At 43.3% G+C, this 26,549-nt stretch overlaps 1 protein-coding gene across 2 annotated transcripts in view; it reads right to left on the bottom strand.

Annotated features, from left to right (window-relative positions):
* Window positions 1–1,682: 1,682 nt before the first annotated feature.
* LOC147321550 (protein NLRC3-like) overlaps window positions 1,683–26,549 on the bottom strand; it is a 37,725-nt gene continuing 12,858 nt past the window's right edge. The window contains exons 8-13 of one of the 2 annotated variants that reach the window (XM_086305468.1): window positions 18,941–19,114; window positions 12,966–13,136; window positions 6,996–7,169; window positions 4,899–5,072; window positions 2,569–2,615; window positions 1,683–2,420 (exon numbers count right to left, since the gene is read on the bottom strand). In XM_086305468.1, coding sequence (XP_086161594.1) covers window positions 1,888–2,420; window positions 2,569–2,615; window positions 4,899–5,072; window positions 6,996–7,169; window positions 12,966–13,136; window positions 18,941–19,114 — 1,273 coding nt within the window. In that variant the 3' untranslated portion in view covers window positions 1,683–1,887. Of the gene's footprint in view, window positions 2,421–2,568; window positions 2,616–4,879; window positions 5,073–6,995; window positions 7,170–12,965; window positions 13,137–18,940; window positions 19,115–26,549 lie in introns of those variants that run through there. The other variant, XM_086305469.1, reaches the window with a different exon arrangement.

The raw sequence follows: 26,549 nt of genomic DNA, 5'->3' as shown, positions 1-26,549 counted from the left end.
CATAGCATGATGTTTCCACCCCCATGCTTCACAGTAGGTATGGTGTTCTTGGGACGCAACTCAGTATTCTTCGTCCTCCAAACACGACGAGTTGAGTTTATACCAAAAAGTTCTACTTTGGTTTCATCTGACCACATGACATTCTCCCAATCCTCTGCTGTATCATCCATGTGCTCTCTGGCAAACTTCAGACGGGCCTGGACATGCACTGGCTTCAGCAGCGGAACACGTCTGGCACTGCGGGATTTGATTCCCTGCCGTTGTAGTGTGTTACTGATGGTGACCTTTGTTACTTTGGTCCCAGCTCTCTGCAGGTCATTCACCAGGTCCCCCCGTGTGGTTCTGGGATCTTTGCTCACCGTTCTCATGATCATTTTGACCCCACGGGATGAGATCTTGCGTGGAGCCCCAGATCGAGGGAGATTATCAGTGGTCTTGTATGTCTTCCATTTTCTGATGATTGCTCCCACAGTTGATTTTTTCACACCAAGCTGCTTGCCTATTGTAGATTCACTCTTCCCAGTCTGGTGCAGGTCTACAATACTTTTCCTGGTGTCCTTTGAAAGCTCTTTGGTCTTGGCCATGGCGGAGTTTGGAGTCTGACTGTTTGAGGCTGTGGACAGGTGTCTTTTATACAGATGATGAGTTCAAACAGGTGCCATTCATACAGGTAACGAGTGGGGGACAGAAAAGCTTCTTACAGAAGACGTTACAGGTCTGTGAGAGCCAGAGATTTTCCTTGTTTGAGGTGACCAAATACTTATTTTCCACCCTGATTTACGAATAAATTCTTTACAAATCCTACCATGTGGATTCATGGATTTTTTTTTTCACATTCTGTCTCTCACAGTTGAAGTGTACCTCTGGTGCAAATTACTGACCTCTGTCATCATTTTAAGTGGGGGAACTTGCACAATCGGTGGCTGACCAAATACTTTTTTGCCCCACTGTAAAACTATTGAAAACATTTATAAAAGAAGTTTAAAACTACTTGACAAAAAACCGACTTCCCACCACCACTGTCATGTGTTAAAAAAACATAAATTACTGAACTTCAATAACTTAGTGAAACTTAAAAGAGTGTGTTTAATATATAAAGTCTTACACTCCCTTGCTCCACCACCACTAAAGCAGTTCATTAGGCATGAAGAAAGCTCAGACAGGACCACTTGAGCTACAATCCGAGGAGACTTGTTTATACCCCACAGACGGACAGCATTTGGGCAGAACGTCCTCTCTGTCAAGGGAGGCCATCTGTGGAACAGTCTTCCTCAACCCATTAGAGAAAGCTCGGCATTCAACTTGTTTAAGGCAAAGGTTAAAAACTGGTTATGGACAAATCAAGTGTGTGATCATGTATGAGTTGTATAGTTTTAATGTTTTATTTGGGAACAGAATGGTGTGTATGTGTAAGTTTGGTGATGGAGTTTTTATTATGAATGAATGATGAATTTTTATGAATTATTATGTCAATTTTTTTATGTTTAAGGACAACAGATGGAAATTAGCCTTTGGCTATAATCTGGCATGTTTACATTCATGTAATTTTTTTTTTTTTACATTTATGTTCATTAACATGCACTGTCCTAAATAAATAAATAAATGAATAAATAAAATTACAAAAACATGAGCAATAATGAATATCTTTAATATTTTAGATTATATTTTATGACAAAGCCAGAAAAACAATATGTGGATCCTGGAATAATAATAGCTTCTTCATTTTTAAAGGGTTGAAAAAGCTAAGATGATTACAAGGAATCATTTAGAACAGTTTAAAAGATCAACTGAATCATTCCATGAATCTGAAAACAAGAGACAGACATGTACAGACTTAACTATCTGTTCAACAGTCAGAGTGTTTCTCTAACACACTTTACACTCAACTCAGCACAGGGACACTGAGGAACCTGATCTAAACCCAAATCCAGGGTAAAGAGTTTGAGTGAATGTGGTGTTGAAGGTGTGGAGGTGGATCAGAGTGTCAGAGGAGACTCTGTAGAAGGACAGAGTGCCAGCAGGACAGTCCACATACACTGCTACTCTGTTAGAGACAGAGGAGGAGGAGGAGGAGGATATGGTTGTTTCTTTGTTATTGTGCCAGACAGAATCCGGACCACGATCAGAGCAGTACAGATTCCAGGACTGATCATTCAGTCCAAGCCAACAGTCATCACCGTCTCCTTTCCTTCTGATTCCTCTGTAACTCACCGATATCTCAACTTCTCCTCTCCACTCAACCTCCCAGTAACAGCGATCAGTCAAACTATTGCTACACAGCAGCTGAGGACGAACATCAAATCTGTCTGGATGATCAGGATATGACTGAACCTCCTCCACATGTGTCACCTTCCTGTTGTTGTCAGACAGTTGGAGCTTTGTGTTCACTGTGTTTGTGTCGATTGTGAGTTGACAGGAATCTGATGGAGAGAACAAACACAATCCAGCTGCAGTTATTGATCCATCATCTGTTCATTGATTGACACTTTGATGATGACTCCTGACATGATGAAGATGGTTGAATGTGTGCTGCTTTGTTTTCATGAATCCCATTAAAAACACACTTACACTTCCTCAGACCTGGTCTCAACCATCGGACTCCAGCAGGCTCCACCCTGAAAGGAGGAGGGGGGTCAGAGCAGCACAGTCAGCATGCACACATGGACATTACATGGCTCTCACACACACTGTTACACACTGATAAAGAAGCAGTCCAACATCTTTACAAATACACTTCAATCGATAAATGGATCAAACTGCTGATGATTTTGATCTGTAGTTTTCATATTTTATATGTGGACAGTATATCCTTGGTTTTAACATATAAGTCAATGTTACAGCCAGGGGCAGCACAAAACACTGATACACTGATTTTTTTAGTTTTAGGCCCCTTGCATTCCACTGAGTTACTTATTCTGTCACTAATGTGCTAACATAAACGAATGTAAGTCTATTGGCCACCACAACCAACTATCCCAGTGATTCAACGTTATGTACTTGCAAAAGATCCCATGTTCTCAAAACATAACTTTAAGCACATATTTCTCCAATCCACTTTCACAGACAGAGTTACAAATACAGTATGTCAGTTTTTGAGAGCATGATTTAAATTAGCCTTCATGTGTGTAGTGTTTTGTGTCCAGTTTAAGATCAGCAGTTTTTTCCAAAGGAGAGGCCATAGGAGGATTGACGAGCCTGAAGATTTTGCGGTAAGACCTAAATCCTCAGACTGAATCTTAACTAAAGCTAAGCACTTTAGGAACTATCTGAAATCTACACAAATCATGTGATGATACGGCATTCTGAACCTTCACTTACGGGGCTCTGGGATTAACAAAAACACAAATACAAATATTTGAATGTGTTACAGGAAGCAGGTTTAGGAACACTTGAATTTATCAATGTAAGTGAATAATAAGAAATATGAGCAGGATTATCTAAGGGCTGCCAAACAAGTTTAATATTGTCACATGTAACTAAGTCTATCATTGATCTAACTGGGCAAACATTCGTAATGGTCTTTAAAGTTCATAAAAGTGAACTTTTATGAACTTCTTATGGCAACTGACTTTACTTTCCATTCATATTCTCCTCGATCTGACTGCTGCTTTCGACACTATTTCTCATTCCCTTCTGATCACACTCAGTTTATTCGACTCAAATCTTTTACTTCTCAGTCCTTTCCTCTGGTCACTGGCGTGCCCCAGGGATCTGTCCTGGGGCCCCTCTTTTCATTATCTAACTTCTTCTGCTTGGACACATTTTTCGTAAATATAATATACAGTTTCACTGTTATGCTGGTGACACGCAGCTGTATCTGTCCACTAAACCTGATTCTGCTCTCCCCCCATCCTCCCTTACCCTCTACTTAGCCGAACTAAATTCATGGTTCTCTTCCAATTTTCTCAAACTCAATAGTAACAAATCCGAGCTCCTCTTGGTAGGCACTAAATCAACATTATCCAGAGCCAACAGTTTCTCTATTACTATCAATAACTTGCCGGTCTCCGTTTCTTCCGCTGTAAAAAGTTTGGGCGTCATCTTCGACAGTACTCTATCTTTTAATTCCCGCATTAATAATGTCTCTCGGTCTGCATATTTTCAATTAATCATCTCTGTCCTTTTCTCACCCCACATACCATGCCATCTTTGTTCACAGCCTTGTTACTTCCCGACTCCATTACTTTAATTCATTACTCAAAAATCCATCCACAACCCGTCCAGAACTCTGCTGCCCGTACTATCACCAGGACCCCTTCTATCCATCACATCACTCCTGTCCTGCAGCAGCTTCATTGGCTCCCTGTCAAATATCTTATCAATTTCAAAATACTCTTCTACACATTTAAGGCTATTCATCTTCTCTCTCCTCCATATCTCTCTGATCTGGCTCAGATCACTGCCCCATCTCAGTGTCTTAGATCTTCTTCTTCTCTTTCTCTCTCCGTCCCCTCCCCCAGTCTTGCCACCATGGGGAGCAGGGCTTTCAGCTGCTCTGCTCCCCGACTCTGGAATTCCCGACCTTCTGATTCAAGAAATATCATTTCCTTCTCTCTCTTTATAACTCAAATCTCACTTGTTCAAAATAGCTTATCCCACATAACCTCTCCACTCTGCTATTTTAAATTTGTTTTATGTCTTATCCTTTTATGATTATGTAAACTGCTTGCTTTTATGTTGCTTTTATTATTCTGCTGTGTACAGTGTCCTTGAGTGTTCTGAAAGGCACTTTCGAATAAAATGTATTATTATTATTATTATTATTATTATTATTATTATTATTATTATTATTATTATTATAACAAGAAGAAGAAACAAGGATTACTGAATAATAGATTATTCAACTGAGTGATAGACACAGAACATGTTTCCTCCTTTATCAGACATTCTCTCCATACCTGAGAGTGTCCAGTCTCCAGTGCGAATCCTTCTGTCCAGCCAACAGCAGCTTCATTCCTGAGTCTCCTGGATGATTGTAGCTTAGGTCCAGCTCTCTCAGATGGGAGGGGTTGGAGTTCAGAGCTGCAGCCAGAGAAGTACAGCCTTCCTCTGTGATTAGACAGCCTGACAGACTACAAAAGAAAATCCATCTGTTAACACTTTACTGAAGGTCTGTTTTAATATGATGATTTCTTCTTCTTCTTTTTTTTCCAAAGACTATGCCATATTTCCATTCAGTTAATCTGCATTTATATTTATAAAGTGGCAATTATCAACAGGTGACACCACTCAACTCAAGTTAGTTAAGATAAGACATTGCAATATTACAGAAAATCCCCTATGAGCAAGAAAGAAAGAAAAGCAGTTTTAACAGGAAGAGACCTCTAAAAAGACAAAGGTCAGGAAGGGTTAGCAATCTACTGCAATTGGTTTAGGGCGATGAGTGAGGGAAAAGGAGACAAGGAGAAAAACTAACCACAAGAGAAAGTAAGCAAAAGTTAATGACATGCAGTAGTGGTATTTAAATAAATTTTTTTTTTAAATTGAGTGACAAGAAAGAAATTTTCAGTGCAGACTCACAGCAGTCCAGGTGCTTTCTTTCCAAGCTCCTAAAGCTCTGCCTCCTATTCTACTTTTAAATAAGAACAATAAGCATGAGCACAGAATTCTCCATGCTGTTGCCTTCTTGTTAAGATTGGATGAATCCAGAATAACATTTTTTTTTTTGCACTGTGTTTTTGAGGACGAGTAGACAAACAGTTTTGGTCTGTATATACTTTACATAGCAAATTTGCACCTAAACACTTTGTGAATTCATGATTTTTTTCCCCAATAGCCTTAAGCAAGCAGTCTGAGAATGAAATGCTCTGTTAGGATAATATGGTACAATGATATAAAGAGGTCTTTATGATGGACCTGATAAATTTATATGTGACATTACGAATTTAGTTTAGTTTAATTCTGGATTTAACAGGGAGCCAGTGAAGTGAATATTAGGGAAATATGGTCCCTCTCTCTGGTCCCTGTTAATACTTTCACAGCGGCATTTTGGATTATCTGAAGACATCTCGCTAAGGCTATAATAAAGAAGGAATGCCTGAACTCTCTTTTTTAGCATCAATCCTAGAGTAGATGGATTTCAAATCATAAATGATTCAAATAAAAACTATATGTGTATTTTCTAATACTACTAGCTAATGGAGGAATGGTGCATCGAGAAAGTATTCCCAGTACTCACTTGTTCCAGTTTTGTCTTGTTATAGCCTTATTCCAAAATTTATACAATTCATTTTTCACCTCAAAAAAGCCCAAAATGTGGAACAAATGAAGTCCTGAAAATGCTGTTGGGATGCATTTGATTTATTGGTTCCAGTGCCAAACCCTGTAGAACTCAATTCAATTCAATTTTATCTATGAGCAAGCACTTTAGCGGGAAGGAAAAACTCCCTTTTAACAGGAAGAAACCTCTGGCAGTACCAGGCTCAGGGAGCTCAGGGAGCTCAGAGAGGTGGCCATCTGCCGCGACCGGCTGGGATGAGAGAAGAAAAACAGGATGAAAGACATGCTGTGGAATAGAGTCAGAGATTATTAACAAGTATGATTCAGTGCAGAGATTGAGTGTAGAAGAAACACCCAGTGCATCATGGGAATCCCCCAGTGGTCACCTATTCCAGTATAACTAAGGGAGGATTCAGGGTCACCTGATCCAGCCCTAACTATATGCTTCAGCAAAAAGGAAACTTTTAAGCCTCATCTTAAAAATAGGATAAGTGTTTGTCTCCCAAATCCAAACTGGAAGCTGGTTCCACAGAAGAGGGGCCTGAAAACTGAAGGCTCTGCCTCCCATTCTACTTTTAAATACTCTAGGAACAACAAGTAGGCCTGCAGAGCGAGAGCGAAGTGCTCTAATAGGGTGATATGGTACTACAAGGTCATTAAGATAAGATGGGGCCTGATTATTTAAGACCTTGTATGTGAGGAGCAGGATTTTGAATTCAACAATAGTTTGTTGTCATTTGGAAAGACACAACAACAGCTGCAGTCAGTGAACACACCTCAGAGTCTCCAGTCGACAGTTTGGACTCTCCAGTACAGCACACAGAAGCTTCACTCCCGAATCCTGCAGATCATTGTAACTCATGTCCAGCTCTTTCAGATGGGAGGACTTGGACTTCAGTGCTGAGACCACAACTTCACAGTGAGTTTCTGACAGACGACAATCAGCCAGTCTGTGATTGGAGAAAATATAAAATGTGTCCTTACTTTAACCAGGTTCAAAACTCAATTTGTTAAAAATGTAATGATGTAATGTTAGAAGTCACTTCATATAAAATTAAATTTAGAAAAGTTCAAATCCATATTAAAATGTATCTTCAGTGTTTTGCTTTTTTGTGCCCTCATGGTCAAGGAATGGGTAGTGACTGTGGTTTGCCCTGTATGCGTCACATGACAGGACAGCATACAGGGCAGAGGTGAGAGCCCTGACATCATGGTCCCGCGACAACAACCTGCTGCTTAATGGCAGCAAAACCAAGGAGCTCATTGTGGATTACAGGAGACTGCAGAGAGGAGACCACACCCCCATCCAAATCAACGGAGCAGAGGTGGAGAGAGTCAGATGGTTCAGCTTCCTGGGCATCAACATCAGTCAGGATCTGAGTTGGTCACACCATGTTGGTGTGATCACAAAAGCAGCAAGACAGGTGCTCTTCTTTCTGCACCTGAGAAGATTCGGCATGAATCCCAGAACACTTACAAACTTCTATCGATGCACCATTGAAACTTTTCTGACTGGCTGCTTCACCACCTGGTATGGCAGCTGTAATGTTCCGGACCACATAGCTCTGCAGAGGGTGGTGAGAGCACAGTGCATCACCAGGACTGAATTGCCAGCTATGCAGGATCTCTGTAGACACCGCTGCATGAGCAAGACGCAGCAGATCCTCTCTGATCCCAGCCACAGACGTTTCATGCTCCTGCCATCCGGCAGGCAGATTAGGAACATTCAGACCTGCACTAGCAGACACAGAGACAGTTTCTACCCACAAGCTATCAGGCTTTTGAACTGTTGACATTTTACACACACCATTACACACTCACTACAAATACTGGATTCTAAACACTGTCACTTTAAACCACAGACACAGATGAACAGAACCATAGGTCAAAACATGAGTGGAGCACAGAAAGGAATTGGGAAGAATACCAGAGGCGCAAAACACCAGCTACTAGTAGATCGAACAGTCAGCTGAGACTGCAAGACCAGGTTGATCAACCCGTGCACTGCCTGAATTGATCACAAGAAGGCCTATGACTCAATGTCCCATGCCTGGGTCCTGGAATGCCTTCACCAGGAGCAAGTCCCCATCAATTGTGGGATGTATCAAGGAGATGCTCTGTCAGGACAAGGCGCATGCACACGCATCGACCAGCAGTGAGTGAGAGCTTGGTATCCTAAGTTTTTAAGTTCTTATCATTTCTTTTCGTTTCTATCAATGGCATGTGTTTTGGTTGAAGGAAGTGACAGTTTTCTTACAAAGTGACACAGGCTCCACAACAGTAAGAACGTCGTGGATTCTTTTTTCTTCATTGTGGTTGGATTTCTACTGTGCTGGCTTGTTTCCGATGATGTGGGCGAGGCCGTGAGTCATCTGAGGATTGTTTACTCCCACAACGAACTGTTACAACTTAACTTACTGTATGATGGTAAGGTCAGTCGGTTTCCCCTGCGGTCTGTTATCCTTGGAAATGTTCAGTCTCTTAGGAACAAGCTGGATGAACTCCAGGGAAAGGTCAGGTTCCAGAAAGACTTCAGGGACAGCTGTGCAATGGCTTTTTCCGAGACATGGCTGACAGAGCTGGATCAGGATGCCGATTTTTCAATCGACGGTTTTTGAGCTCCCTTTCGCCGAGATCGGGATGCACGGGTAACAGGGAAATCTCAAGGAGGGGGAGTATGCTTGTATGTGAACAAATGTTACTGTAGCGCTGTGACTGTTAGAGAGTGTATTTGTACACCAGATGTTGAACTTCTATCTGTGTCACTGCGCCCTTTTTATCTCCCTCGTGAGTTTCCACAACTTTTTATAACCGTAGTTTACATTCACCCGAAGGCTCACCCCGCCTCCACTTGCAGCATCATTTCAGACATAGTGCAGAAGCTGCAGGCGCTCTCTCCTGATGCCCCAAACTTCATAATGGGGGACTTTAACCATGTCTCCCTTAAATCAACTTTGGGCAATCTGTATCAATATGTATCCTGTCCTACCAGACGGGATAAAATGTTGGACCTTTGTTACGGATCGGTGAAGAATGCTTATAAATCCCTCCCGCTTCCTCCTCTGGGATCTTCTGACCATAACTGTGTGCATCTTCTGCCCATCTATAAAACTGTCTTAAAACGAGAGAAGACAAAGACTAAGGATGTTGACATATGGTCAGAAGAATCTGTGCTTACCTTGCAGGAATGTTTTAAGTGTACAGATTGGGAAGGTTTTATTCAGTCTTGTGGAGATGATCTCGACACTTTGGTGGATGTTACTAGCTCTTATGCAGTATTTTGTAAAGACATGATTATACCCCGTAAGCGTGTTAAAGATTACGCTAACAATAAGCCATGGGTCACTAAAAGTGTCAAATCCTGTTTAAGGAAAAAGAGACAGGCCTTTAAAGAGGGGCTGTTACTGATTTTCAGACAGCCACCAAGGACCTGAAAATCGAGATCTTGAAAGCAAAACAGACAAAAACCTTCTTGAAAGAAAATTTTCTGCAAAAAGTTTTGGGTCTGCCTGGACTTGTATGAAAACAGTAGCAGGGTTTCAAAATCCCCAGAGCAGCAGTCAGGTCATTTTAGATGGTTTTAATTCAGACAGAGATTTAAATGCTTTAAACATGTTTTATGCTCGTTTTAGTTCTTTTGATTTCAGCGAGAATATTTTGGAACTGAAACAGAAACTGAGAGATACTCAGCACTTTATCATTGAACTCAGTGATGTCAAAAAGGCCTTTCATACAGTCAATGTGAACAAGAGCCAGGGTCCTGATAATGTTAGTGGCCGTCTAATTAAATCTTGTGCTGAAGAACTCAGTCTTATATTTCAGGTTATTTTTAATAAATCCTTGCAAACACAACATGTGCCCTCTCTTTGCAAAGAAGCAGTCGTGGTTCCTGTCCCTAAATCTAGTCGTCCAAAAATTCTAAACGACTTCAGGCCTGTTGCCCTCACCTCAGTTGTAATGAAAGTGTCTGAAAAAAATCATCAGAAATGTGATTATGAAAGAGGCTGAACATCAGCTCGATCCAATGCAGTTTATATACAGGCCCAACAGAGGAGTGGAGGACGCATTTTTGACTTTACTAAATCTGATTCTTAAACATGTAGAGAGTAAAGAGAGTTTTGCAAGACTTCTTTTCATTGACTTTTCTTCGGCTTTTAATACAATACAGCCCCATATTTTAATTAAAAGACTTTTAGAACAGTTTGAAATTAGGAAAAACCTGGTTTGCTGGATTTTAGATCATTTAACTGACAGGTCACAAAAAGAATAAATCGCCCTTATTATTCACTCTCTATACAAATATGTGTCAGGGCAGACATGAAAACAGGGCCATTATTAAATATGCAGATGACTCTGTTATTGTCAGCTTACTGAAAGAGGGTGAAACTAACCACGGTCCAGTCATTGATGACTTTGTTCAGTGGTGGGAGGAGTCTTATCTCCAGCTGAACATATCTAAAACAAAAGATATGGTTGTTGACTTTAGGAAACAACAAAATGGGCACGGAGTCACTTTAATTAAAGGTCAGAAAATAGAGCAAGTACAATCATATAAATATCTTGGGACCATAATCAATGAAAAACTGAACTTTGATCAAAATTGCAAATCAGTTTGTAAAAAGGGTCACCAGCACCTTTATTGCCTTAGGAAACTTGCTCATTTCCACATTGACCAAAAAATTTTAACTTTGTTTTATCGTTCTTTTGTTGAGTCTGTTTTATCCTTTTGTTTGGTGGCATGGTTCGGTCAGACCTCTGTCACAGAGAAAAACTCTAAATCAGATAGTGAGATGGTCCAGTTGTCTAATAGGTGAGCTACAGTCTTGTTTAGCCTCCCTGTGCTCCAAGCAGGTACAGAGGATGGCTTTATCAATCCTTAAAAATGGTTCCCATCCTCTAAGGGATGAATTTCAGCGTCTTTCCTCAGGACGGAGGTTTCTATTTCCAAGATGCAGGACAAAGCGTTATAAAAATAGCTTTGTCCCTGTTGCTGTCACTGAATTAAATAAGAACTGTTTTTTTGATTTGAAATATTAAATTACTATATATGTGCCACAGTGAGGTTTATATCTTTAGGTATGTGTGTTTTTGAAGGGATGCCAAATGCTGTCATTTTTCTGTAAAGCGAATTTACCTTGCCTATGGGTATAAATAAAGTTACCTTGACCTTGTCCCCACTGCTGTTCTGCATAGGCATGAACCACTTGAGTGAGCTCACCAACAAGACTGGCTACAAATACCGACTACGTAAGGGAGCACTTGTCAGCAACCTCCTGTACATGGATGACATCAAGCTGTATGCCAAGAGTGAATGAGACATCGATTCACTGATCCACACCACCAGGATATCCAGCAATGACATCAGAATGTCATTCAGACTGGAGAAATTTAGTCGGATGATAAGAAAAAGAAGGAAGGTAGTTAGAACTGAGGGGATTGAATTACCAAAAGCAACATTGCAGACGTAGAGGACAGCTACAAATGCCTGGAAATCCCACTGGCAAATGGGAACAATGAAGAGGCTGCTAGGAAGGTCTATTACAACAGGTAAGACCCCAGGTGCAGGCTGTGTAAAGATGCCCCTGAGACAATCCAGCACATAACAGCAGGGTGCAAGATGCTTTAAGGCAGGGCATACATGGAGCACCATAACCAAGTGGCCGGCATAGTGTACAGAAACATTTGTGCCGAATACAGCCTGGAAGTCCCGAGGTCAAAAGGGGAAGACGCCCCCAAGGGTGGTGTAGAATGACAGGGCCATGATCCTGTGAGACTTACAAATACAGACGGACAAAATGGTGGTGGCTAACCAACCGGACATCGTGGTGGTAGACAAACAGAAGAAGACGGATGTAGAGATAGGTGTAGCGGTTTCGACTGACAGCAACATCAGGAAGAAGACCCGCCCAAACAGAAGCACTGTGAGCAGAAATGAGTGAAAAACAAGTGACAAACTTCTTAATGTAAAAGGAAGGTCTTTAGAACCTAGGGGATCAAAAGGGTAAAAAACACCTAAACAAGGACTAGCTTGAGCACCTATGATGACGTGATTTGCTTTGTCTAAGACAATTTAGTTGCAGTGGTAGGAAGCGTTTAGGGAAACAGTTGCATGCATGTCCTGGAGGTATTGTAATTATCTGGCATGGATTTATTTTATTTTTGTTTGTTTGTTTTTCATTCCTGCAAGATCTTTTGACTGGAAGTTTGTGTGAGTAGGATCAAGGCCTCTGTTTATTTTGTATTTTTGGTCACTACATAAACAGCAAACACAGCTCCTATCTGGAGAAAAAGTTCTTCTGCTTTATCTCTGGCTCGTTTCTTTATCCTCCATCTCTCTTTTGTTTAGGAGCCACTAAAAGCCATTAATGTGCAGTCATTCCTGTTACAAACTTTTTGTGTTTCACAGACTGCTGTTTGAGTATTGAACTTCAAACGAGAGTCAGATATAAATTTTAAATTTTTGAATGGTACACAGTTAATCAGGGTATCCTTTTGCTGAATTAGAAAAGGTAAGCCGGAAGGCACGCTGTGAAGGGGCACATGTGGGAAATGGTTAAGTATCACTGTTTGAAGGTTTGAATGTGAACATTGTTCTGCTACAGTCAAACCAGAGAAGAAGAAAACAGACTTTACCATGAACATCCTCAGTGTGGATCAGTATAATATCAGCCTGATGTCTGCAGTTTAGTGTCAGCACAACTTTCACATCATATTCATCTCAGCACAACTAAAACATGCTGACTGACCTCAGAGTTTCAAGTCCACATCCTGGACTCTCCAGGAAACCACAGAGATGCTTCACTCCTGGATCCTGCAGGTTGTTATTGGAGCTCAAGTCGAATTGTTTCAAATGGGAGGGGTTGGACTTCAATGCTAACCCCAGAAAGCTGATATCTGACAAACCACAGTGCTTCAATCTGTATGAAGAATGAAAGATGTAAGTTTATTAGACAAAGTGCTTGAAATCATTCAGTGTTTCATCATCTGTTCAGAGCTGAAGAAGGTTCAGAATGTAGAAGTTTAGAAAATGGAAACTCTCATAAAAACAGGACAAAGACTTGAAAAAGTCGTGTTTTTCCTTCCAGGAACCACATGGCTTCACTTTTAAAGGTGAAGTGTGACAGAAACGGACATATTTGAAGTCCAACACCTTTTTCCAGTCACATTATTAAAGCAGACAAACTACAAGCTCATTTTCATTCCAACAAGTCATCTTCTGACCTGGACTAACAACACTGGTCTCTATGTGCAGCTGGCTGTGAGACCAGTGCTCAGGGAGCGTCTACAAAGGGCAACACTGAAAGAACATCACACACTCATTTGCTTCCAGCACTTTCACACATCAACATCTACCATCATTATTGTCACCAAACTCTGTGGATCCCTTATTGCAAATTCAAATGGTCAGAAAAAAGAGGGTTATGAGGAAATATGATGGAATGTTATGTATTAGCAGCAAGTTATTGAAGCATTTTCCATTTTCAATTCAATTCAATTCAATTTTATTTATATAGCGCCAAATCACAACAAAAGTCGCCTCAAGGCGCTTCATAGATACAGAGAAAAACCCAACAATCATATGACCCCCTATGAGCAAGCACTTTGGCGACAGTGGGAAGGAAAAACTCCCTTTTAACAGGAAGAAACCTCCAGCAGAACCAGGCTCAGGGAGGGGCGGGGCCATCTGCTGCGACCGGTTGGGGTGAGAGAAGGAAGACAGGATAAAGACATGCTGTGGAAGAGAGACAGAGGTTAATAACAGATATGATTCAATGCAGAGAGGTCTATTAACACATAGTGAGTGAGAAAGGTGACTGGAAAGGAAAAACTCAATGCATCATGGGAATCCCCCGGCAGCCTACATCTATTGCAGCATAACTAAGGGAGGATTCAGGGTCACCTGGTCCAGCCCTAACTATATGCTTTAGCAAAAAGGAAAGTTTGAAGCCTAATCTTAAAAGTAGAGATAGTGTCTGTCTCCCGAATCCAAACTGGAAGCTGGTTCCACAGAAGAGGGGCCTGAAAACTGAAGGCTCTGCCTCCCATTCTACTTTTAAATACTCTAGGAACAACAAGTAGGCCTGCAGAGCGAGAGCGAAGTGCTCTAATAGGGTGATATGGTACTACAAGGTCATTAAGATAAGATGGGGCCAACTCCCCCTGACTTCTGCTCCGCGGCTGCTGGGCGAGCCCTCATCTGGGACTCTCCTCAGCTCTTACTGGAACAGTGGCGCGGCTGCCCCTCTGTTGGTCTTCCATGGTCTCTTGTGTTCTGGGGGCCTCTGGATGTCTGGAGTTTTGATCTCCTCCATACCCGCTTCACACCCTGGAGGACGGGGCTGTGGCCCCCCCACACTCCCTAGCAGATCATTACATGGAGAAACCTTTGGAATGCAAGCATGCTGATCCACACAGGTATGCACACATGGGTATTCACAGACGCGGACTAAAGCTTTCTTGGCTGCTGCCTCAAAGCACACTGTGCGCTGTCTATCTTGCGTGCTGCACAATATCGTTTATTATTTAGTAAATATTGATATCTATGGCTAGCTAGTTTATTGTGATGGTGCTTTGTTTTCTCTATTATTATGTTGCTCTTTGTTGTTTGCTGTCTCCTCTGTTTGTTTTTTTTGTTTGTTTGTTTTTTTTTTCTCCATACAGGTGACCCAGGAGTTCTTTTTTTTTTTTTTTCTCTCTCTCTCTTCCCCCCCCTTCTCACCGTCTCTTCTCCCCTTTGGTTTTCTTTCTTTCTCTCCCCCTCTTTCTCTCATTCATTCCCCCTGTCCTATTTATTAAAAAAAAAAAAAAAAAAAAAAAATGACAAAGGATGAACTGAAGCTCTGCCATCACGTAATGTCGCATACTGCTGTTTCTGATGTCATTAAAAAAAAAAAAAAAAAAAAAAAAAAAAAAAAAAAAAAGATAAGATGGGGCCTGATTATTTAAGACCTTGTATGTGAGGAGCAGGATTTTGAATTCAATTCTGGATTTAACAGGAAGCCAAAACAGGAGAAATCTGCTCTCTCTTTCTAGTCCCTGTCAGGACTCTTGCTGCAGCATTTTGGATCAGCTGAAGGCTTTTCAGGGAGTTTTTAGGACTTCCTGATAATAATGAATTACAGTCGTCCAGCCTGGAAGTAATAAATGCATGAACTAGTTTTTCAGCGTCACTCTGAGACAGGATATTTCTAATTTTAGAGATGTTGCGCAAATGGAAGAAAGCAGTCTTACATATTTGTTTAATATGAGCGTTGAAGGACATGTCCTGGTCAAAAATGACTCCAAGGTTCCTCACAGCGTTACTGGAGGCCAAGGTAATGCCATCCAGAGTAAGAATCTGGTTAGATACCATATTTCTACGATTTTCAGGGTCGAGTACAATAACCTCAGTTTGATCTGAATTAAGAAGCAGAAAGTTAGCGGCCATCCAGGTCTTTATGTCTTTAAGACATTCCTGCAGTTTAACTAATTGGTGTGTGTTATCTGGCTTCATGGACAGATAGAGCTGGGTGTCATCTGCATAGCAGTGAAAATGTATGCTATGTCTTCTAATGATGCTGCCTGGGGGAAGCATGTATAATGTAAACAGAATTGGTCCTAGCACTGAACCCTGTGGAACTCCATAATTAACCTCAGTGTGTGAAGAGGACTCTCCATTTACATGCACAAACTGGAGTCTATTAGATAGATATGATACAAACCACTGCAGTGCAGTACCTGTAATACCTACAGCATGTTCTAATCGCTCTAATAGGATATTATGATCAACAGTATCGAACGCTGCACTGAGGTCTAGCAGGACAAGCACAGAGATGAGTCCACTGTCAGAGGCCATAAGAAGATCATTTGTAACCTTCACTAAAGCTGTTTCTGTGCTGTGCTGAGCTCTGAAACATGACTGAAACTCTTCAAATAAACCATTCCTCTGCAGATGATCTGTTAGCTGTTTGACAACTACTCTTTCAAGGATGTTTGATATGAAAGGTTGGAGATTGGCCTATAATTAGCTAAGACTGCTGGGTCTAGAGATGGCTTTTTGAGTAAAGGTTTAACTACAGCCAGCTTGAAGGCCTGTGGTACATAGCCGATTATTAGAGATAGGTTGATCATATTTAAGATCGAAGAATTAATTAATGGCAGGACTTCTTTGAGCAGTTTTGTAGGAATGGGGTCTAAAAGACACGTTGATAGTTTGGAGGATTTAATTTTTACAAATTAAATACCATTGCATACCGACGACATTGAAAAAAGGCACATAAAATTGTACACATTTTAGATCTGAACTTGTTGTGTGCTGTGTGTACATACACAACAAACATATTTTCTTTTTTCAGAAAATTCCTTCTCAAAATAACCCACTTGAAAAAAATCAACACCAAGAGACAATGACTTAGTCCTGATGTTTCTAAACAAGAAAGGAAAAAATAGTGACTGTGGGTTCATCCAAATCTCACAGAAAGCAAAAGCAGGGAGAATTTCATGGTTTAATCCAGGAGTTGAAACTGTAACTTCTTTGTTGCAGAAACCTACAGTAGGATGATTGTTTTTGTTTAAATCAACCAAACTGCCTGAGTTAGTTAAGGATATACTTCATCCACTGACAGCCTCAACACAGCATTTAATCTGTTATTAGACTCAATTGGTTTCTCTCAAAGGGTAACCCTATCCTAGGCCTGGTCTTCTGAATCGCTTTTTTTCTGGTCCCTCACCCAGGACCAATTTGCCATGGGAGACCCTACCAACATAGCCCCTGGGATCCCTTGGACACACAAACCCCTCCACCATGATAAGACAGTGATTTGCGGATAATGTTGCGTGGAGATCAGGGGCAGTACCCCTGGACTGGCAGACCGGGGTGGTGGTCCCCATCTTTAAGAAAGGGGACCAGAGGGTGTGTTCCAACTACAGGGGAATCACACTCCTCAGTCTCCCTGGGAAAGTCTATGCCAGGGTGCTGGAGAGGAGAGTTTGTCCGTTAGTCGAACCTCTGATACAGGAGGAACAATGTGGTTTTTGTCCTGGTCATGGAACCCTGGACGAGCTCTTTATCCTCTCAAGGACACTCAAGGGCGCATGGGAGTTTGCCAAACCAGTCTACATGTGTTTTGTGGACTTGGAGAAGGCATTTGAATGTGTCCCTCGGGGGGTCCTTTGGGGGGGTGCTCCGAGAGTATGGGGTGTCTGGCCCATTGCTAAGAGCCACTCAGTCATTATACGTTGCAAGAGCTTGGTCCGCATTGCCGGCAATAAGACGGACTCGTTCATGGTGCGTGATGGATTCCGCCAGGACTGCCCTTTGCCACCGATTCTGTTCAGAATTCCGCCACTTGTCTACGATAGGCGTAGCCAAGTGGCGGAAGGCTTTCACTCCAGTGGTCTCAGGATCTCATCTCTACTTTTTTCAGATGATGTGGTTCTGTTGGCTTCATCAGGTGATAGCCTCCAGCTCGCCTTGGAAAGGTTCGCAGCCGAGTGTGAAGCGGTGGAAATGAGAATCATCACCTCCAAATCTGAGGCCATGGTCCTCAGCCGGAAAAGGGTGGAGTGCCCACTCTGGGTCAGGGACGAGACCCTGATCCGAATGGAGTTTAGTATCTCGGGGTCTTGTTCACGAGTGATGGGAGAAGGGAGTGGGAGATCGACAGATGGATTGGTGCAGCGGCTGCAGTGATGCGGACGCTGTACTGGTCTGTTGTGGTGAAGAGAGAGCTGAGTGTAAAAGCGAAGCTCTCAATTTACAATTTGATGCAGGTACTGTCAGACTGAATGAGAGTGTTAGCCAACAAAGTCAGGTTAGCCAAAACATTGTGGTTAACAGTCCTGCCAGGGTTCCACAGAGAGCGACGAGAGGTGGACCAGAAGGATTGGATTGGCTTAGAATTATCCTGATGAAAATTCTGGCGGGAGAGCTGATAAATGTACTTTTGGCGAGGGAGGAAAACGATATCCGTGTGGAGATGAAGAACAGCCGTCGGTGGAGCAGCCAGGGAAAATCAGAGTAGGAGGAGCTCATTGGCTGTGTATTGAAGTCCATTACCAGGTCGACAGATCGATGACACAAGGATAAAGACTCACACAGACTGTGTGTAGATCCTGGGAGGCCACATCGCGGACAGGAGCAGACACTGGTGGGCCGTACAGACAGGAAGAGGGGAGGATGGGGATGGAAGAAGCCGGGACGCCGGTAGAGGATATCAGTGAGTAGCAATAACATCAGCAGGAGCAAGGGGTATCAAGAGCAAGGGGGCAAGTAGGAAATAACAAGAAGCAAGTAGCATGGGTAGAAAGCAGGAATAGCGAAGAAAAGTAGCGAGAGGGTTAGCGGTGAGTAGAGGCAGCAAGTCGCGCCAGCGTTCACCAGCCTTATTCACATCCCTCATACACTCTACAGCCTCATCAGTACTGACTTCATCTTCACTGACTCATGGAGCACAATATGAACCTGTGAAGGCTGAAAAACTGTCCTCCCAAATCTCCCCATCCCCACTACACTTCTGTCAGCCTTCAAGTGAACCCTGCTCAAGTCTGTCACTTTTATTTGGAGCCAAAAGGGAAGACTGTTGTTCAGTCATTCATAAAGACACCACATTTCTGAAAGCACTCAAACTTCTTCACATTTGTCTTTAGAGACATTCTGAACAATTAGGAACTAAAGACAGTTTCAAACATTAATCAAAGATTTGAAATATAGAAAAACAACAGCTGCAGTCAGTGAACTCACCTCAGAGTCTCCAGTCGACAGTTTGGACTCTCCAGTCCAGCACACAGAAGATTCGCTCCTGAATCCTGCAGGTCGTTGTAACTCATATCCAGCTCTGTCAGATGGGAGGGGTTGGACTTCAGAGCTGAGGCCACAACTTTACAGTGAGTCGCTGAGAGTCGACAATTGGTCAGTCTGTGATTATAGAAAATATAATGTGCGTTATTATAAAGCCTGCTGCTGTCAGATACGACTCTTCATGTCGACATGCAGGAAAAATCTGCTGACTGTTACCAAATGGAGCAGTAATCTCATCACTGGACAATAATGATGGATGAACTCAGAAGTGCTGATATCATATCTGATTTCAGACTAAAAAGGAACCAAAAGAAACAACCATCATGACTCAGAAACCTTGGTTCAGAACTGCAGCAGGATTTCCAGGCAACATGACATCTACTACAGCAACACGTTCTCACTCCCAAAGCGTAACATTCTATGCTAGGTGACAAATCGTCGGTATAATACGCTTCCAGGAAAACCCATCCCATTTTACGAGTCAGAGTCTGCACCAAAATAAGAAATGTTGATGGTGAGGCAGAAGTTGAAGAAAAGTGAATCAGACAATGGCTGAAGCACTTGAAACATCACTCTTTTCTCTGCCAGTACCACCTTCCAAACAAAGACTCCACTGTAGCAGCATTGTAGGCGTAAACAAGCGTAAACATAAGAGCAGCTTACACTGCTTGATGTTGAGAATTGAAAGAATTAATTATTCTGATTCGGCATTCCTGACTGAGGGTTTCTGACTGAGGTTTATGTCTGTGAGGGTGAGGGTAGTAATCTTCTTATTAATGTGTGATGTTAAATGCAGGAAAGCATTAGCATTAAGTACATTTACTGCTTTCAGAATAAAGGAAAACATTTTCAGCCATAGCGCTATGAGTCACAGGTAAATATATTTACAACAATGTATGATTCAACCTGCTGAAATTAATTAGCAGACATAAGTCCCCAGGTTTCATCTAAACTTACATCAACTCTTTTTCACATTTTCAGGGTTTTAGCCCTGAGGAGGATCAACCCCCGCAAGGTAGCAGAACCAGATAACATCCTGGGACAAGCCCTTAAAACCCTCTACTACATGGCTTTTTAATTTTGGGGGAAAAAATATTTCTCCCTATTTTGGGGGAGCTTTAGGGTCCCTGATAATATATCAATCATAAAATTTGACTGTCACTCCCTGAAAGCTCACTGTCCTCACTTTCTGAGGACAGAAAGTGCACATTCCCTTGGTTTCTGTCATGGTCCGGGTGAGCACGGGGTTTTTCCACTCCGCTGGGTTCTACCTTCAGGCAGAGACTCCAATCAGCTTCCACACCTGGTTCCAATCAAGTCACCTGCATATAAGACCAGCATTCACAACAGACCTCTGCCAGATCTTCTGCTAACCCATGTCAGTGCTAGGCTGCGAACCCCTTGTGAGAACCCTCAACTACTGCTTTTTCCCTCACCGTGTTTTCTTTGTCATAGGACCCACCTGGCAGTCACATTTCCCGAACTACTCTCATCTCCGCCTGGACGCTGGTTCTGTCATCTGGTTTCTTCCTCTCCACCATCGGACTACACCTGCCTGCCTCCCTGCCAAGTCCCTCACTCCACGCATATTCTGGATCCTCTCTGGACACTCCTCACCCGGAACCCCCTGGACACCCCTTCCTCGCATGACACTTTAAACCTGCAACGCTGACTGCGTACCTCCATCCAAGCCGCTGCCCCTTTTTTCCATCCGTGAAATCCAGCACCTAGCCATAGCACTCAGTTTCATGTTCACAGTTTGGCCTCACAGTTCACAGTTCATAGCATTTCATAATTCATAGCATTCATAGTCTCCTGTTGTGTAATTTCACTAGACACTTGTAAATAAAGCACTGTGTTCACGCCCGTTTGCCTCCCTCTGTGTCTGCATTTGAGTCCACACCCACAGCCGGGCCCTCTCGGCCGTAACAGTTTCCTTCCATAAAAGGTATTTACATCCATGTCCTGTAATTATGAGTAGATTGTAAAGTAAAAAACATTGACTATGATCATATAAATGCAAACAAACACATCTCTACACACATATGCAAATGCATTATATTGCCTGAAAAAAATTGATGATGACTGAGTCAGACTAATGTACACCAGCTTTCACTTTCAAACCATTTCCTAGTCTGCTTCTCTTCACTGTTAAAGGTTTTGTAACAAAAAAGTAATCCAACACCTTTAACCACCATTTTAAACCCATGACTCATTTAAAGTACACATACAGTAACAATTATTGTAAAAATCTGAAAAAAAGCCAGATATCACAATACTCTATCACGTAAGAATTATGTGCCATATATCTAGTAAAAATCACAAATAACAGGTAATGTAAAGATTAATGTTTCGTACACACACGCACACTGTTAACTATAGTCACTGATCTAAGGCCCTCTCTGAGACAGTAGACTGATTTTTCTTCAGTTGTTGTTTTTTTTTTTTAACCATGTCAAGTGTTTTATTTAGCTGTTTTAAATATAAGTAACAGTAGGCTATTTAGAATCAATCAAGGTCAGTTGACAATAAAAATAAAATTTCTGTATGTGATTAGCATGATACAGATCTCAACCAGACGGATAATATTCCATGCACCATCTGTCTTTCTTTTCTTAACCACTTATTCAATTAGGAGTTATGTCCTGAATCCTGCCTTGGCTGTAGACAAAGGCAGGTACATCTGAGCAGGTAATCAGTTCATCACACAGCGATACACAAGTATTCACTCTCACATCACTAACAAAAGAAATTCTACAATCACTAGTTATTCACACAAGCATGCCTTTTTAAAGTGGGGGAGAACACACAAATTTGCGTTTAGTATTATGTATATTTGAAGAACTCCTCAGTGAATTGCTACCTTATTGTGGTGGAGGGATTTGCATACCAGTGGGCTTTTGCCCTCTGGTAGGGTTTCTCATAGCAAGGTCTTGTGTGAGGGACCAGACAAAGCGTGATTTCATAACACCTACACTAATAAATGGTAAATGGCCTGTATTTGTATAGCGCCTTACTTAGTCCCTATGGACCCCAAAGCGCTTAACACTACATTCAGTCACCCACACACACATTCACACACTGGTGATGGCAAGCTACATTGTAGCCACAGCTGCCCTGGGGCGCACTGACAGAGGCAAGGCTGCCTCTGACCACCACCACCAGTAGAAGGCGAAGTGCAGGTGAAGTGTCTTGCCCAAGGACACAACGACCAAGACTGTGGGAGCCGGGCTCGAACCGGTAACCTTCTGATTACAAGACGAACTGCCAACTCTTGAGCCATGATTGCCCCTTAAAGTCAAAAGTGTGGACACACCTTCTCATTTAATGTTTTTCTTTATTTTTACTACTTTCAGCATTGTAGATACATACAGAAGGCATCAAATATATGAAGCAAGATATATGGAATTACTTAGCAAAAAAAAAAAGAAATTGATAAATAATGCTAAATATATTTTATATTTAAGATTTATTAGCCACCCTTTGCTTTGTTGACAGCACTTCTCTCAATGAGGTTCAATGAGGTTCATGATGTAGTCACCTGAAGATGGCCTGGCCTCTACAGTGACTTGACCTAAATCCAATGGAGATGGTTTAGGATGGGATGGACCCCAGAGTGAAGGCAAAATGACCAACAAGTGATCAGCATCTCTGGGAACTCCTTCAAGACTATTGGAAAACAATTTCAGGTGACTACCTCAAGAAGCAAATGTGGCCCGGTTGGTCACAGCCTGAAAAAGGGGCATTAGCCCAGCCCCTGTAAGCCCACCACCGACAGGAGTCGCTGTAGGGGTCAAGTGCAGTGTGTCTTGGGTAGTGGTCAAGGGCAGAGACCCTGGAAGACAATCCCCAGCTACCAAGTCTGGTGATTGAACCTTGAAAATCACCTCTGGTGTGGAGGGAGCCTGAGCTAGTGTGTGAGACTGAGAGGTACTGGCTAGATACAGTTGGCTACCTCAATGCAGAGCATGGGCTCTGGAATCAGTCTCCTGGAGAGTGGCTGAACTGTAGCAGAAGAATTCTGCTATTGACAGATGATGTGGTTCTGTTGTCTTCCTTAGGTGGTGGCTATCAGGGATAGGTCTGTGACCTAGTGTTTTGAGTTTATTTTGTGATTTTGAGTTTCTCATGTTAAGTTTGTGATAATAAGTTCTTGTATTAGTTAGGATTTAATTGTGGATTATTCTAGATTTTGTTTCATCTTTGCTTCCTTAGTTTAGGTGTCATGTTTCCTGTCCAGACATGTGTTTCATGTCTTTGTTGTCATTCAGCGGCTGTGTGAAGGCAAGAGAGGACCCAAATGCCGCCTTAAAGTCTGTGCTATCTGTGCTGTTGTGTTGGTATGTGTCGGGCTGTGAGCTGAAAAGCTACAGCTGGCTGTATGTGTACAGCAACCGTGTGTGAAAAGTGGCCTATAAAGAAACATCATCATGGAAACATCATTGGATCTGCCGTGATATGTTTACAATGGGACTTTTGCTCCTGAACCTCTGCGCACAGCGTCTGCAAATCGGGGCTGTACGAAGTCACTTGCATCTTTACGCAGGACTGTAAGCTGTCGTCTGTGAGGCATGAGCGGTGTTTGTTTTTAACATAGTTCACGGTGGAGAACAGCTGCTGACATAATGTGGATCCGAAGATCCATAATTGGCCTACCTGGGGTTGAAAGTCTCGATAAATGCATGGCATTTCGGCGGGTACACGGGCTTCCGCGAGTGTGATACTTATTTTGAGCGATGAAAAAATAATAGAATATAATTTTATTTTATATTTCAATATCACACTAATCTTCCAATTTAGAACTACAAGTTAAAAAAGAACTAATATAAATAAAATACACTTCAGCTAAATACTTCTAATTTATTTTCCCAAACCACGCGGAGCCGCAGGCTGCCGACCCCTGCCCTAGAGGGATGACGCAACATGGAACAAAGGGATATTCTGATTTTGTGATTTTGTTTTTCGAGTCCGAAAACAAAATAACCACAAAAACTGGAGCACAGGCAGCAAATCAAAATCAGTTCGGGAGGCCGACCCGGAGGATGGCATCACAATAGTGTGAAACAGTTCAGTTCAGGAGGCCGACCGTGTGGACGGCAACGGCGGCGACATGAAAACAGTTCAGGGGGCCAACCGTGCGGACGCCAACGGCGGCGACGTGAAAACAGTTCAGGGGGCCAACCGTGCGGACGCCAACGGCGGTGGCGGGGAAACAGCTGACGACAGAGCTGAAGGTCGGCCGTGGGGAAGGCAGCGGCGGCGACGCAGGAGAAGGAGACGACAGTGCTGATCCATAGGCCGCCCACGACAACGATGACATCCGGCTAGGGGCCCAGAAAGTGGCCAGCAACGCTGAGGTGCTGGATGTACCTTGCACGGCGGTGTAACAACCGCAGGACCAGGCGAGGCAGAAGCAGAGGCTGGACCACGGACCCTCCAGCGGAGACAGGTTGCTGGCCGGGCTCACCAGAACCCCCAGCGGAGACAAGGAAGTGTTGGCCAGGCTCTCCAGAACCCCCAGTGGAGTTGAGGAAGTGCTGGCCGGGCTCTCCAGAACCCCCAGCGGACAGGAGGAAGGGCTGGCCTGGCTCTCCAGAATGCCCAGCAGATGAGGAAGGTGGCGGCGTGGGAGCCGCAGAGTCCTGGATGGGCTCACCCGAGCTTCCAGCAGGAGCTGATGTAGGGCTAGAGGGTGTGGGGACCCCTGACTGAACATTAGGCTGACTAGGTGGGTGAGTGTGTAGCTGACCAGGGAACTGAAGTGCTACAGGGGACTGCACTAAAGTCTGAACTGGCACACGGGACTGAACTGATGGCTGTAGTAACGGTTGTGGTGACAGTGGAGTAGGTGGTGGAGTGGACGACTGAGTTAATGGTGACTGAGCTAATGGGTCAGCTAAAGAGTGCATTAATGGCAGGACTACAGGTTGAATGCCTGACTGAGCAGCAGCCTGAATGGCTGAGTGTAGTGATGGTTGTGGTGGAAGAGAAGCAGGTGGTAGTGTGGATGATGGAGCTAAGGGCAACTGAGTGACAGACCGAACCTATTCTGAGCCAAGGTGTGAAACTGGGTGTGGGTCCCAATCACAAACCCGAAACTCTGGCTGATTGGGGCCCACACCCAGTTTCACACCTTGGCTCAGGCGATTAGAGGATCATCAGGGGGTCCTTTTGTCCCTCTGTGGGGGGAAACTCCCACTAGGTTTATATCTGGGACTCTCCACCATTTGACCTTAGAACTGAAGAAGCTTCTCGGATGAGAGGTGAAACATCTTCAAGTAACTTAAAGAAGTCCAGACGCTTTTCTTTGCAAGCTCCTTTGACTTTGTTTCCTGTTCTTATGCTGTCCTCCTGTAGCCCAGCATGAGTAGAGGTCTCTTTTTTTCCTCTTGTACTTTTCCCATTGTAGTGTACATTTCAGTGGTTTTTCTGTAATGCAACCGTTCTCTGACTTGTATCCCCATGTGATGTCTGTGTTGTGTGTGTAAGGTCGGGGGCGGGTTCATTCCACTGCAGGGCAACCTGCTTGTGGCGAATAAAATTTGAACTTGAACTTGAACTGATGACTGAAGTGATGGTGGAGGTGAAAATGGAGCTTGTGGTGGGGTAGATGACTGAGGTGCGGGGGACACAGGAGACGGAACTACAGATTGAACTGAGGGAGACTGGGTAGCAAACTGAACTAGTGGTAGTAATGGCGGTTGGGGAGAAGGCTGGACTGTGCACTGGGGAGAAGGCTGAATGACTGACTGAGGAGCATCCTGAGCAGCTGAGTGTAGTGATGGTTGTGGGACCGGATGTAGGACAGGTGGTGGTGTAGGTTCCTCTGAGCCTGCAATGCGGATGAAGGGTGCAGGCACCTGCTGGACACCAGTCGCTCCCACCTGAGGAGTAGGTACAGGTGCAGATATCGGCTGGGTCCTGGCAGGCCTCACCTCAGGGGTTGGCACAGGTTTCGGCAGGGACTGGGCGGCTGCTGTCCCCGCCCGAGGAGCTGATACGAGTGCAGGGACCAGCAGAGCCTCAGCCGACCCGGAAACCGGAACAGGGACCAGCTGCGTGTCAGCCCTCCTCACCTGGGGAACTGAGGCAGGTGCAGGGGAGTGCTGGGCCGCAGCTATCCCTAGAGCACAAGGGGCCTGGGAGGCGGCCCTAGAAAGAACAGTCTGCAAGAGATTAATTCCCTGCCCTGAGTGAGCGGATGAGAAACAGTGCTCTGACCTCGCAGATTTAAGTGTGCTAAAGCTGTAGCTTACAGGCACTAGAGCACCACCTTCAGGGTTTACAAACTCTAGAGAAGTGTGATCAGCTGATGCACCAACAGTCTTTGAGCTTCTTTCTTTATAAATAAATATGCCTTGCCTTGCCTTCTTCGGAACTAACCATGCTTATACTGTCAGAGGAGGGGTTAATAGCCGATGTAAACATAGTCCCGTGCACTGGAAAGGCAGATGAAACAAAGTCTTTTGCCTCCGGATCGCTGGAAATAGTAAACCCAGGGAAAACAGTGGTGGGTATAGAGTCCCCTGACTTAAGAACATTCGAATTATAG

The sequence above is a fragment of the Aulonocara sp. 'chitande type north' Nkhata Bay genome, linkage group LG9 (genome assembly GCF_057382095.1).
Source record: "Aulonocara sp. 'chitande type north' Nkhata Bay isolate Kocher_YH1m ecotype deep benthic linkage group LG9, A_spYH_male_GT1.1, whole genome shotgun sequence".
In the NCBI taxonomy this organism is placed as follows: domain Eukaryota; kingdom Metazoa; phylum Chordata; class Actinopteri; order Cichliformes; family Cichlidae; genus Aulonocara; species Aulonocara sp. 'chitande type north' Nkhata Bay.
Note: the sequence above shows the minus strand (reverse complement) of the source record. Positions and strands in the feature narration are given on the sequence as shown.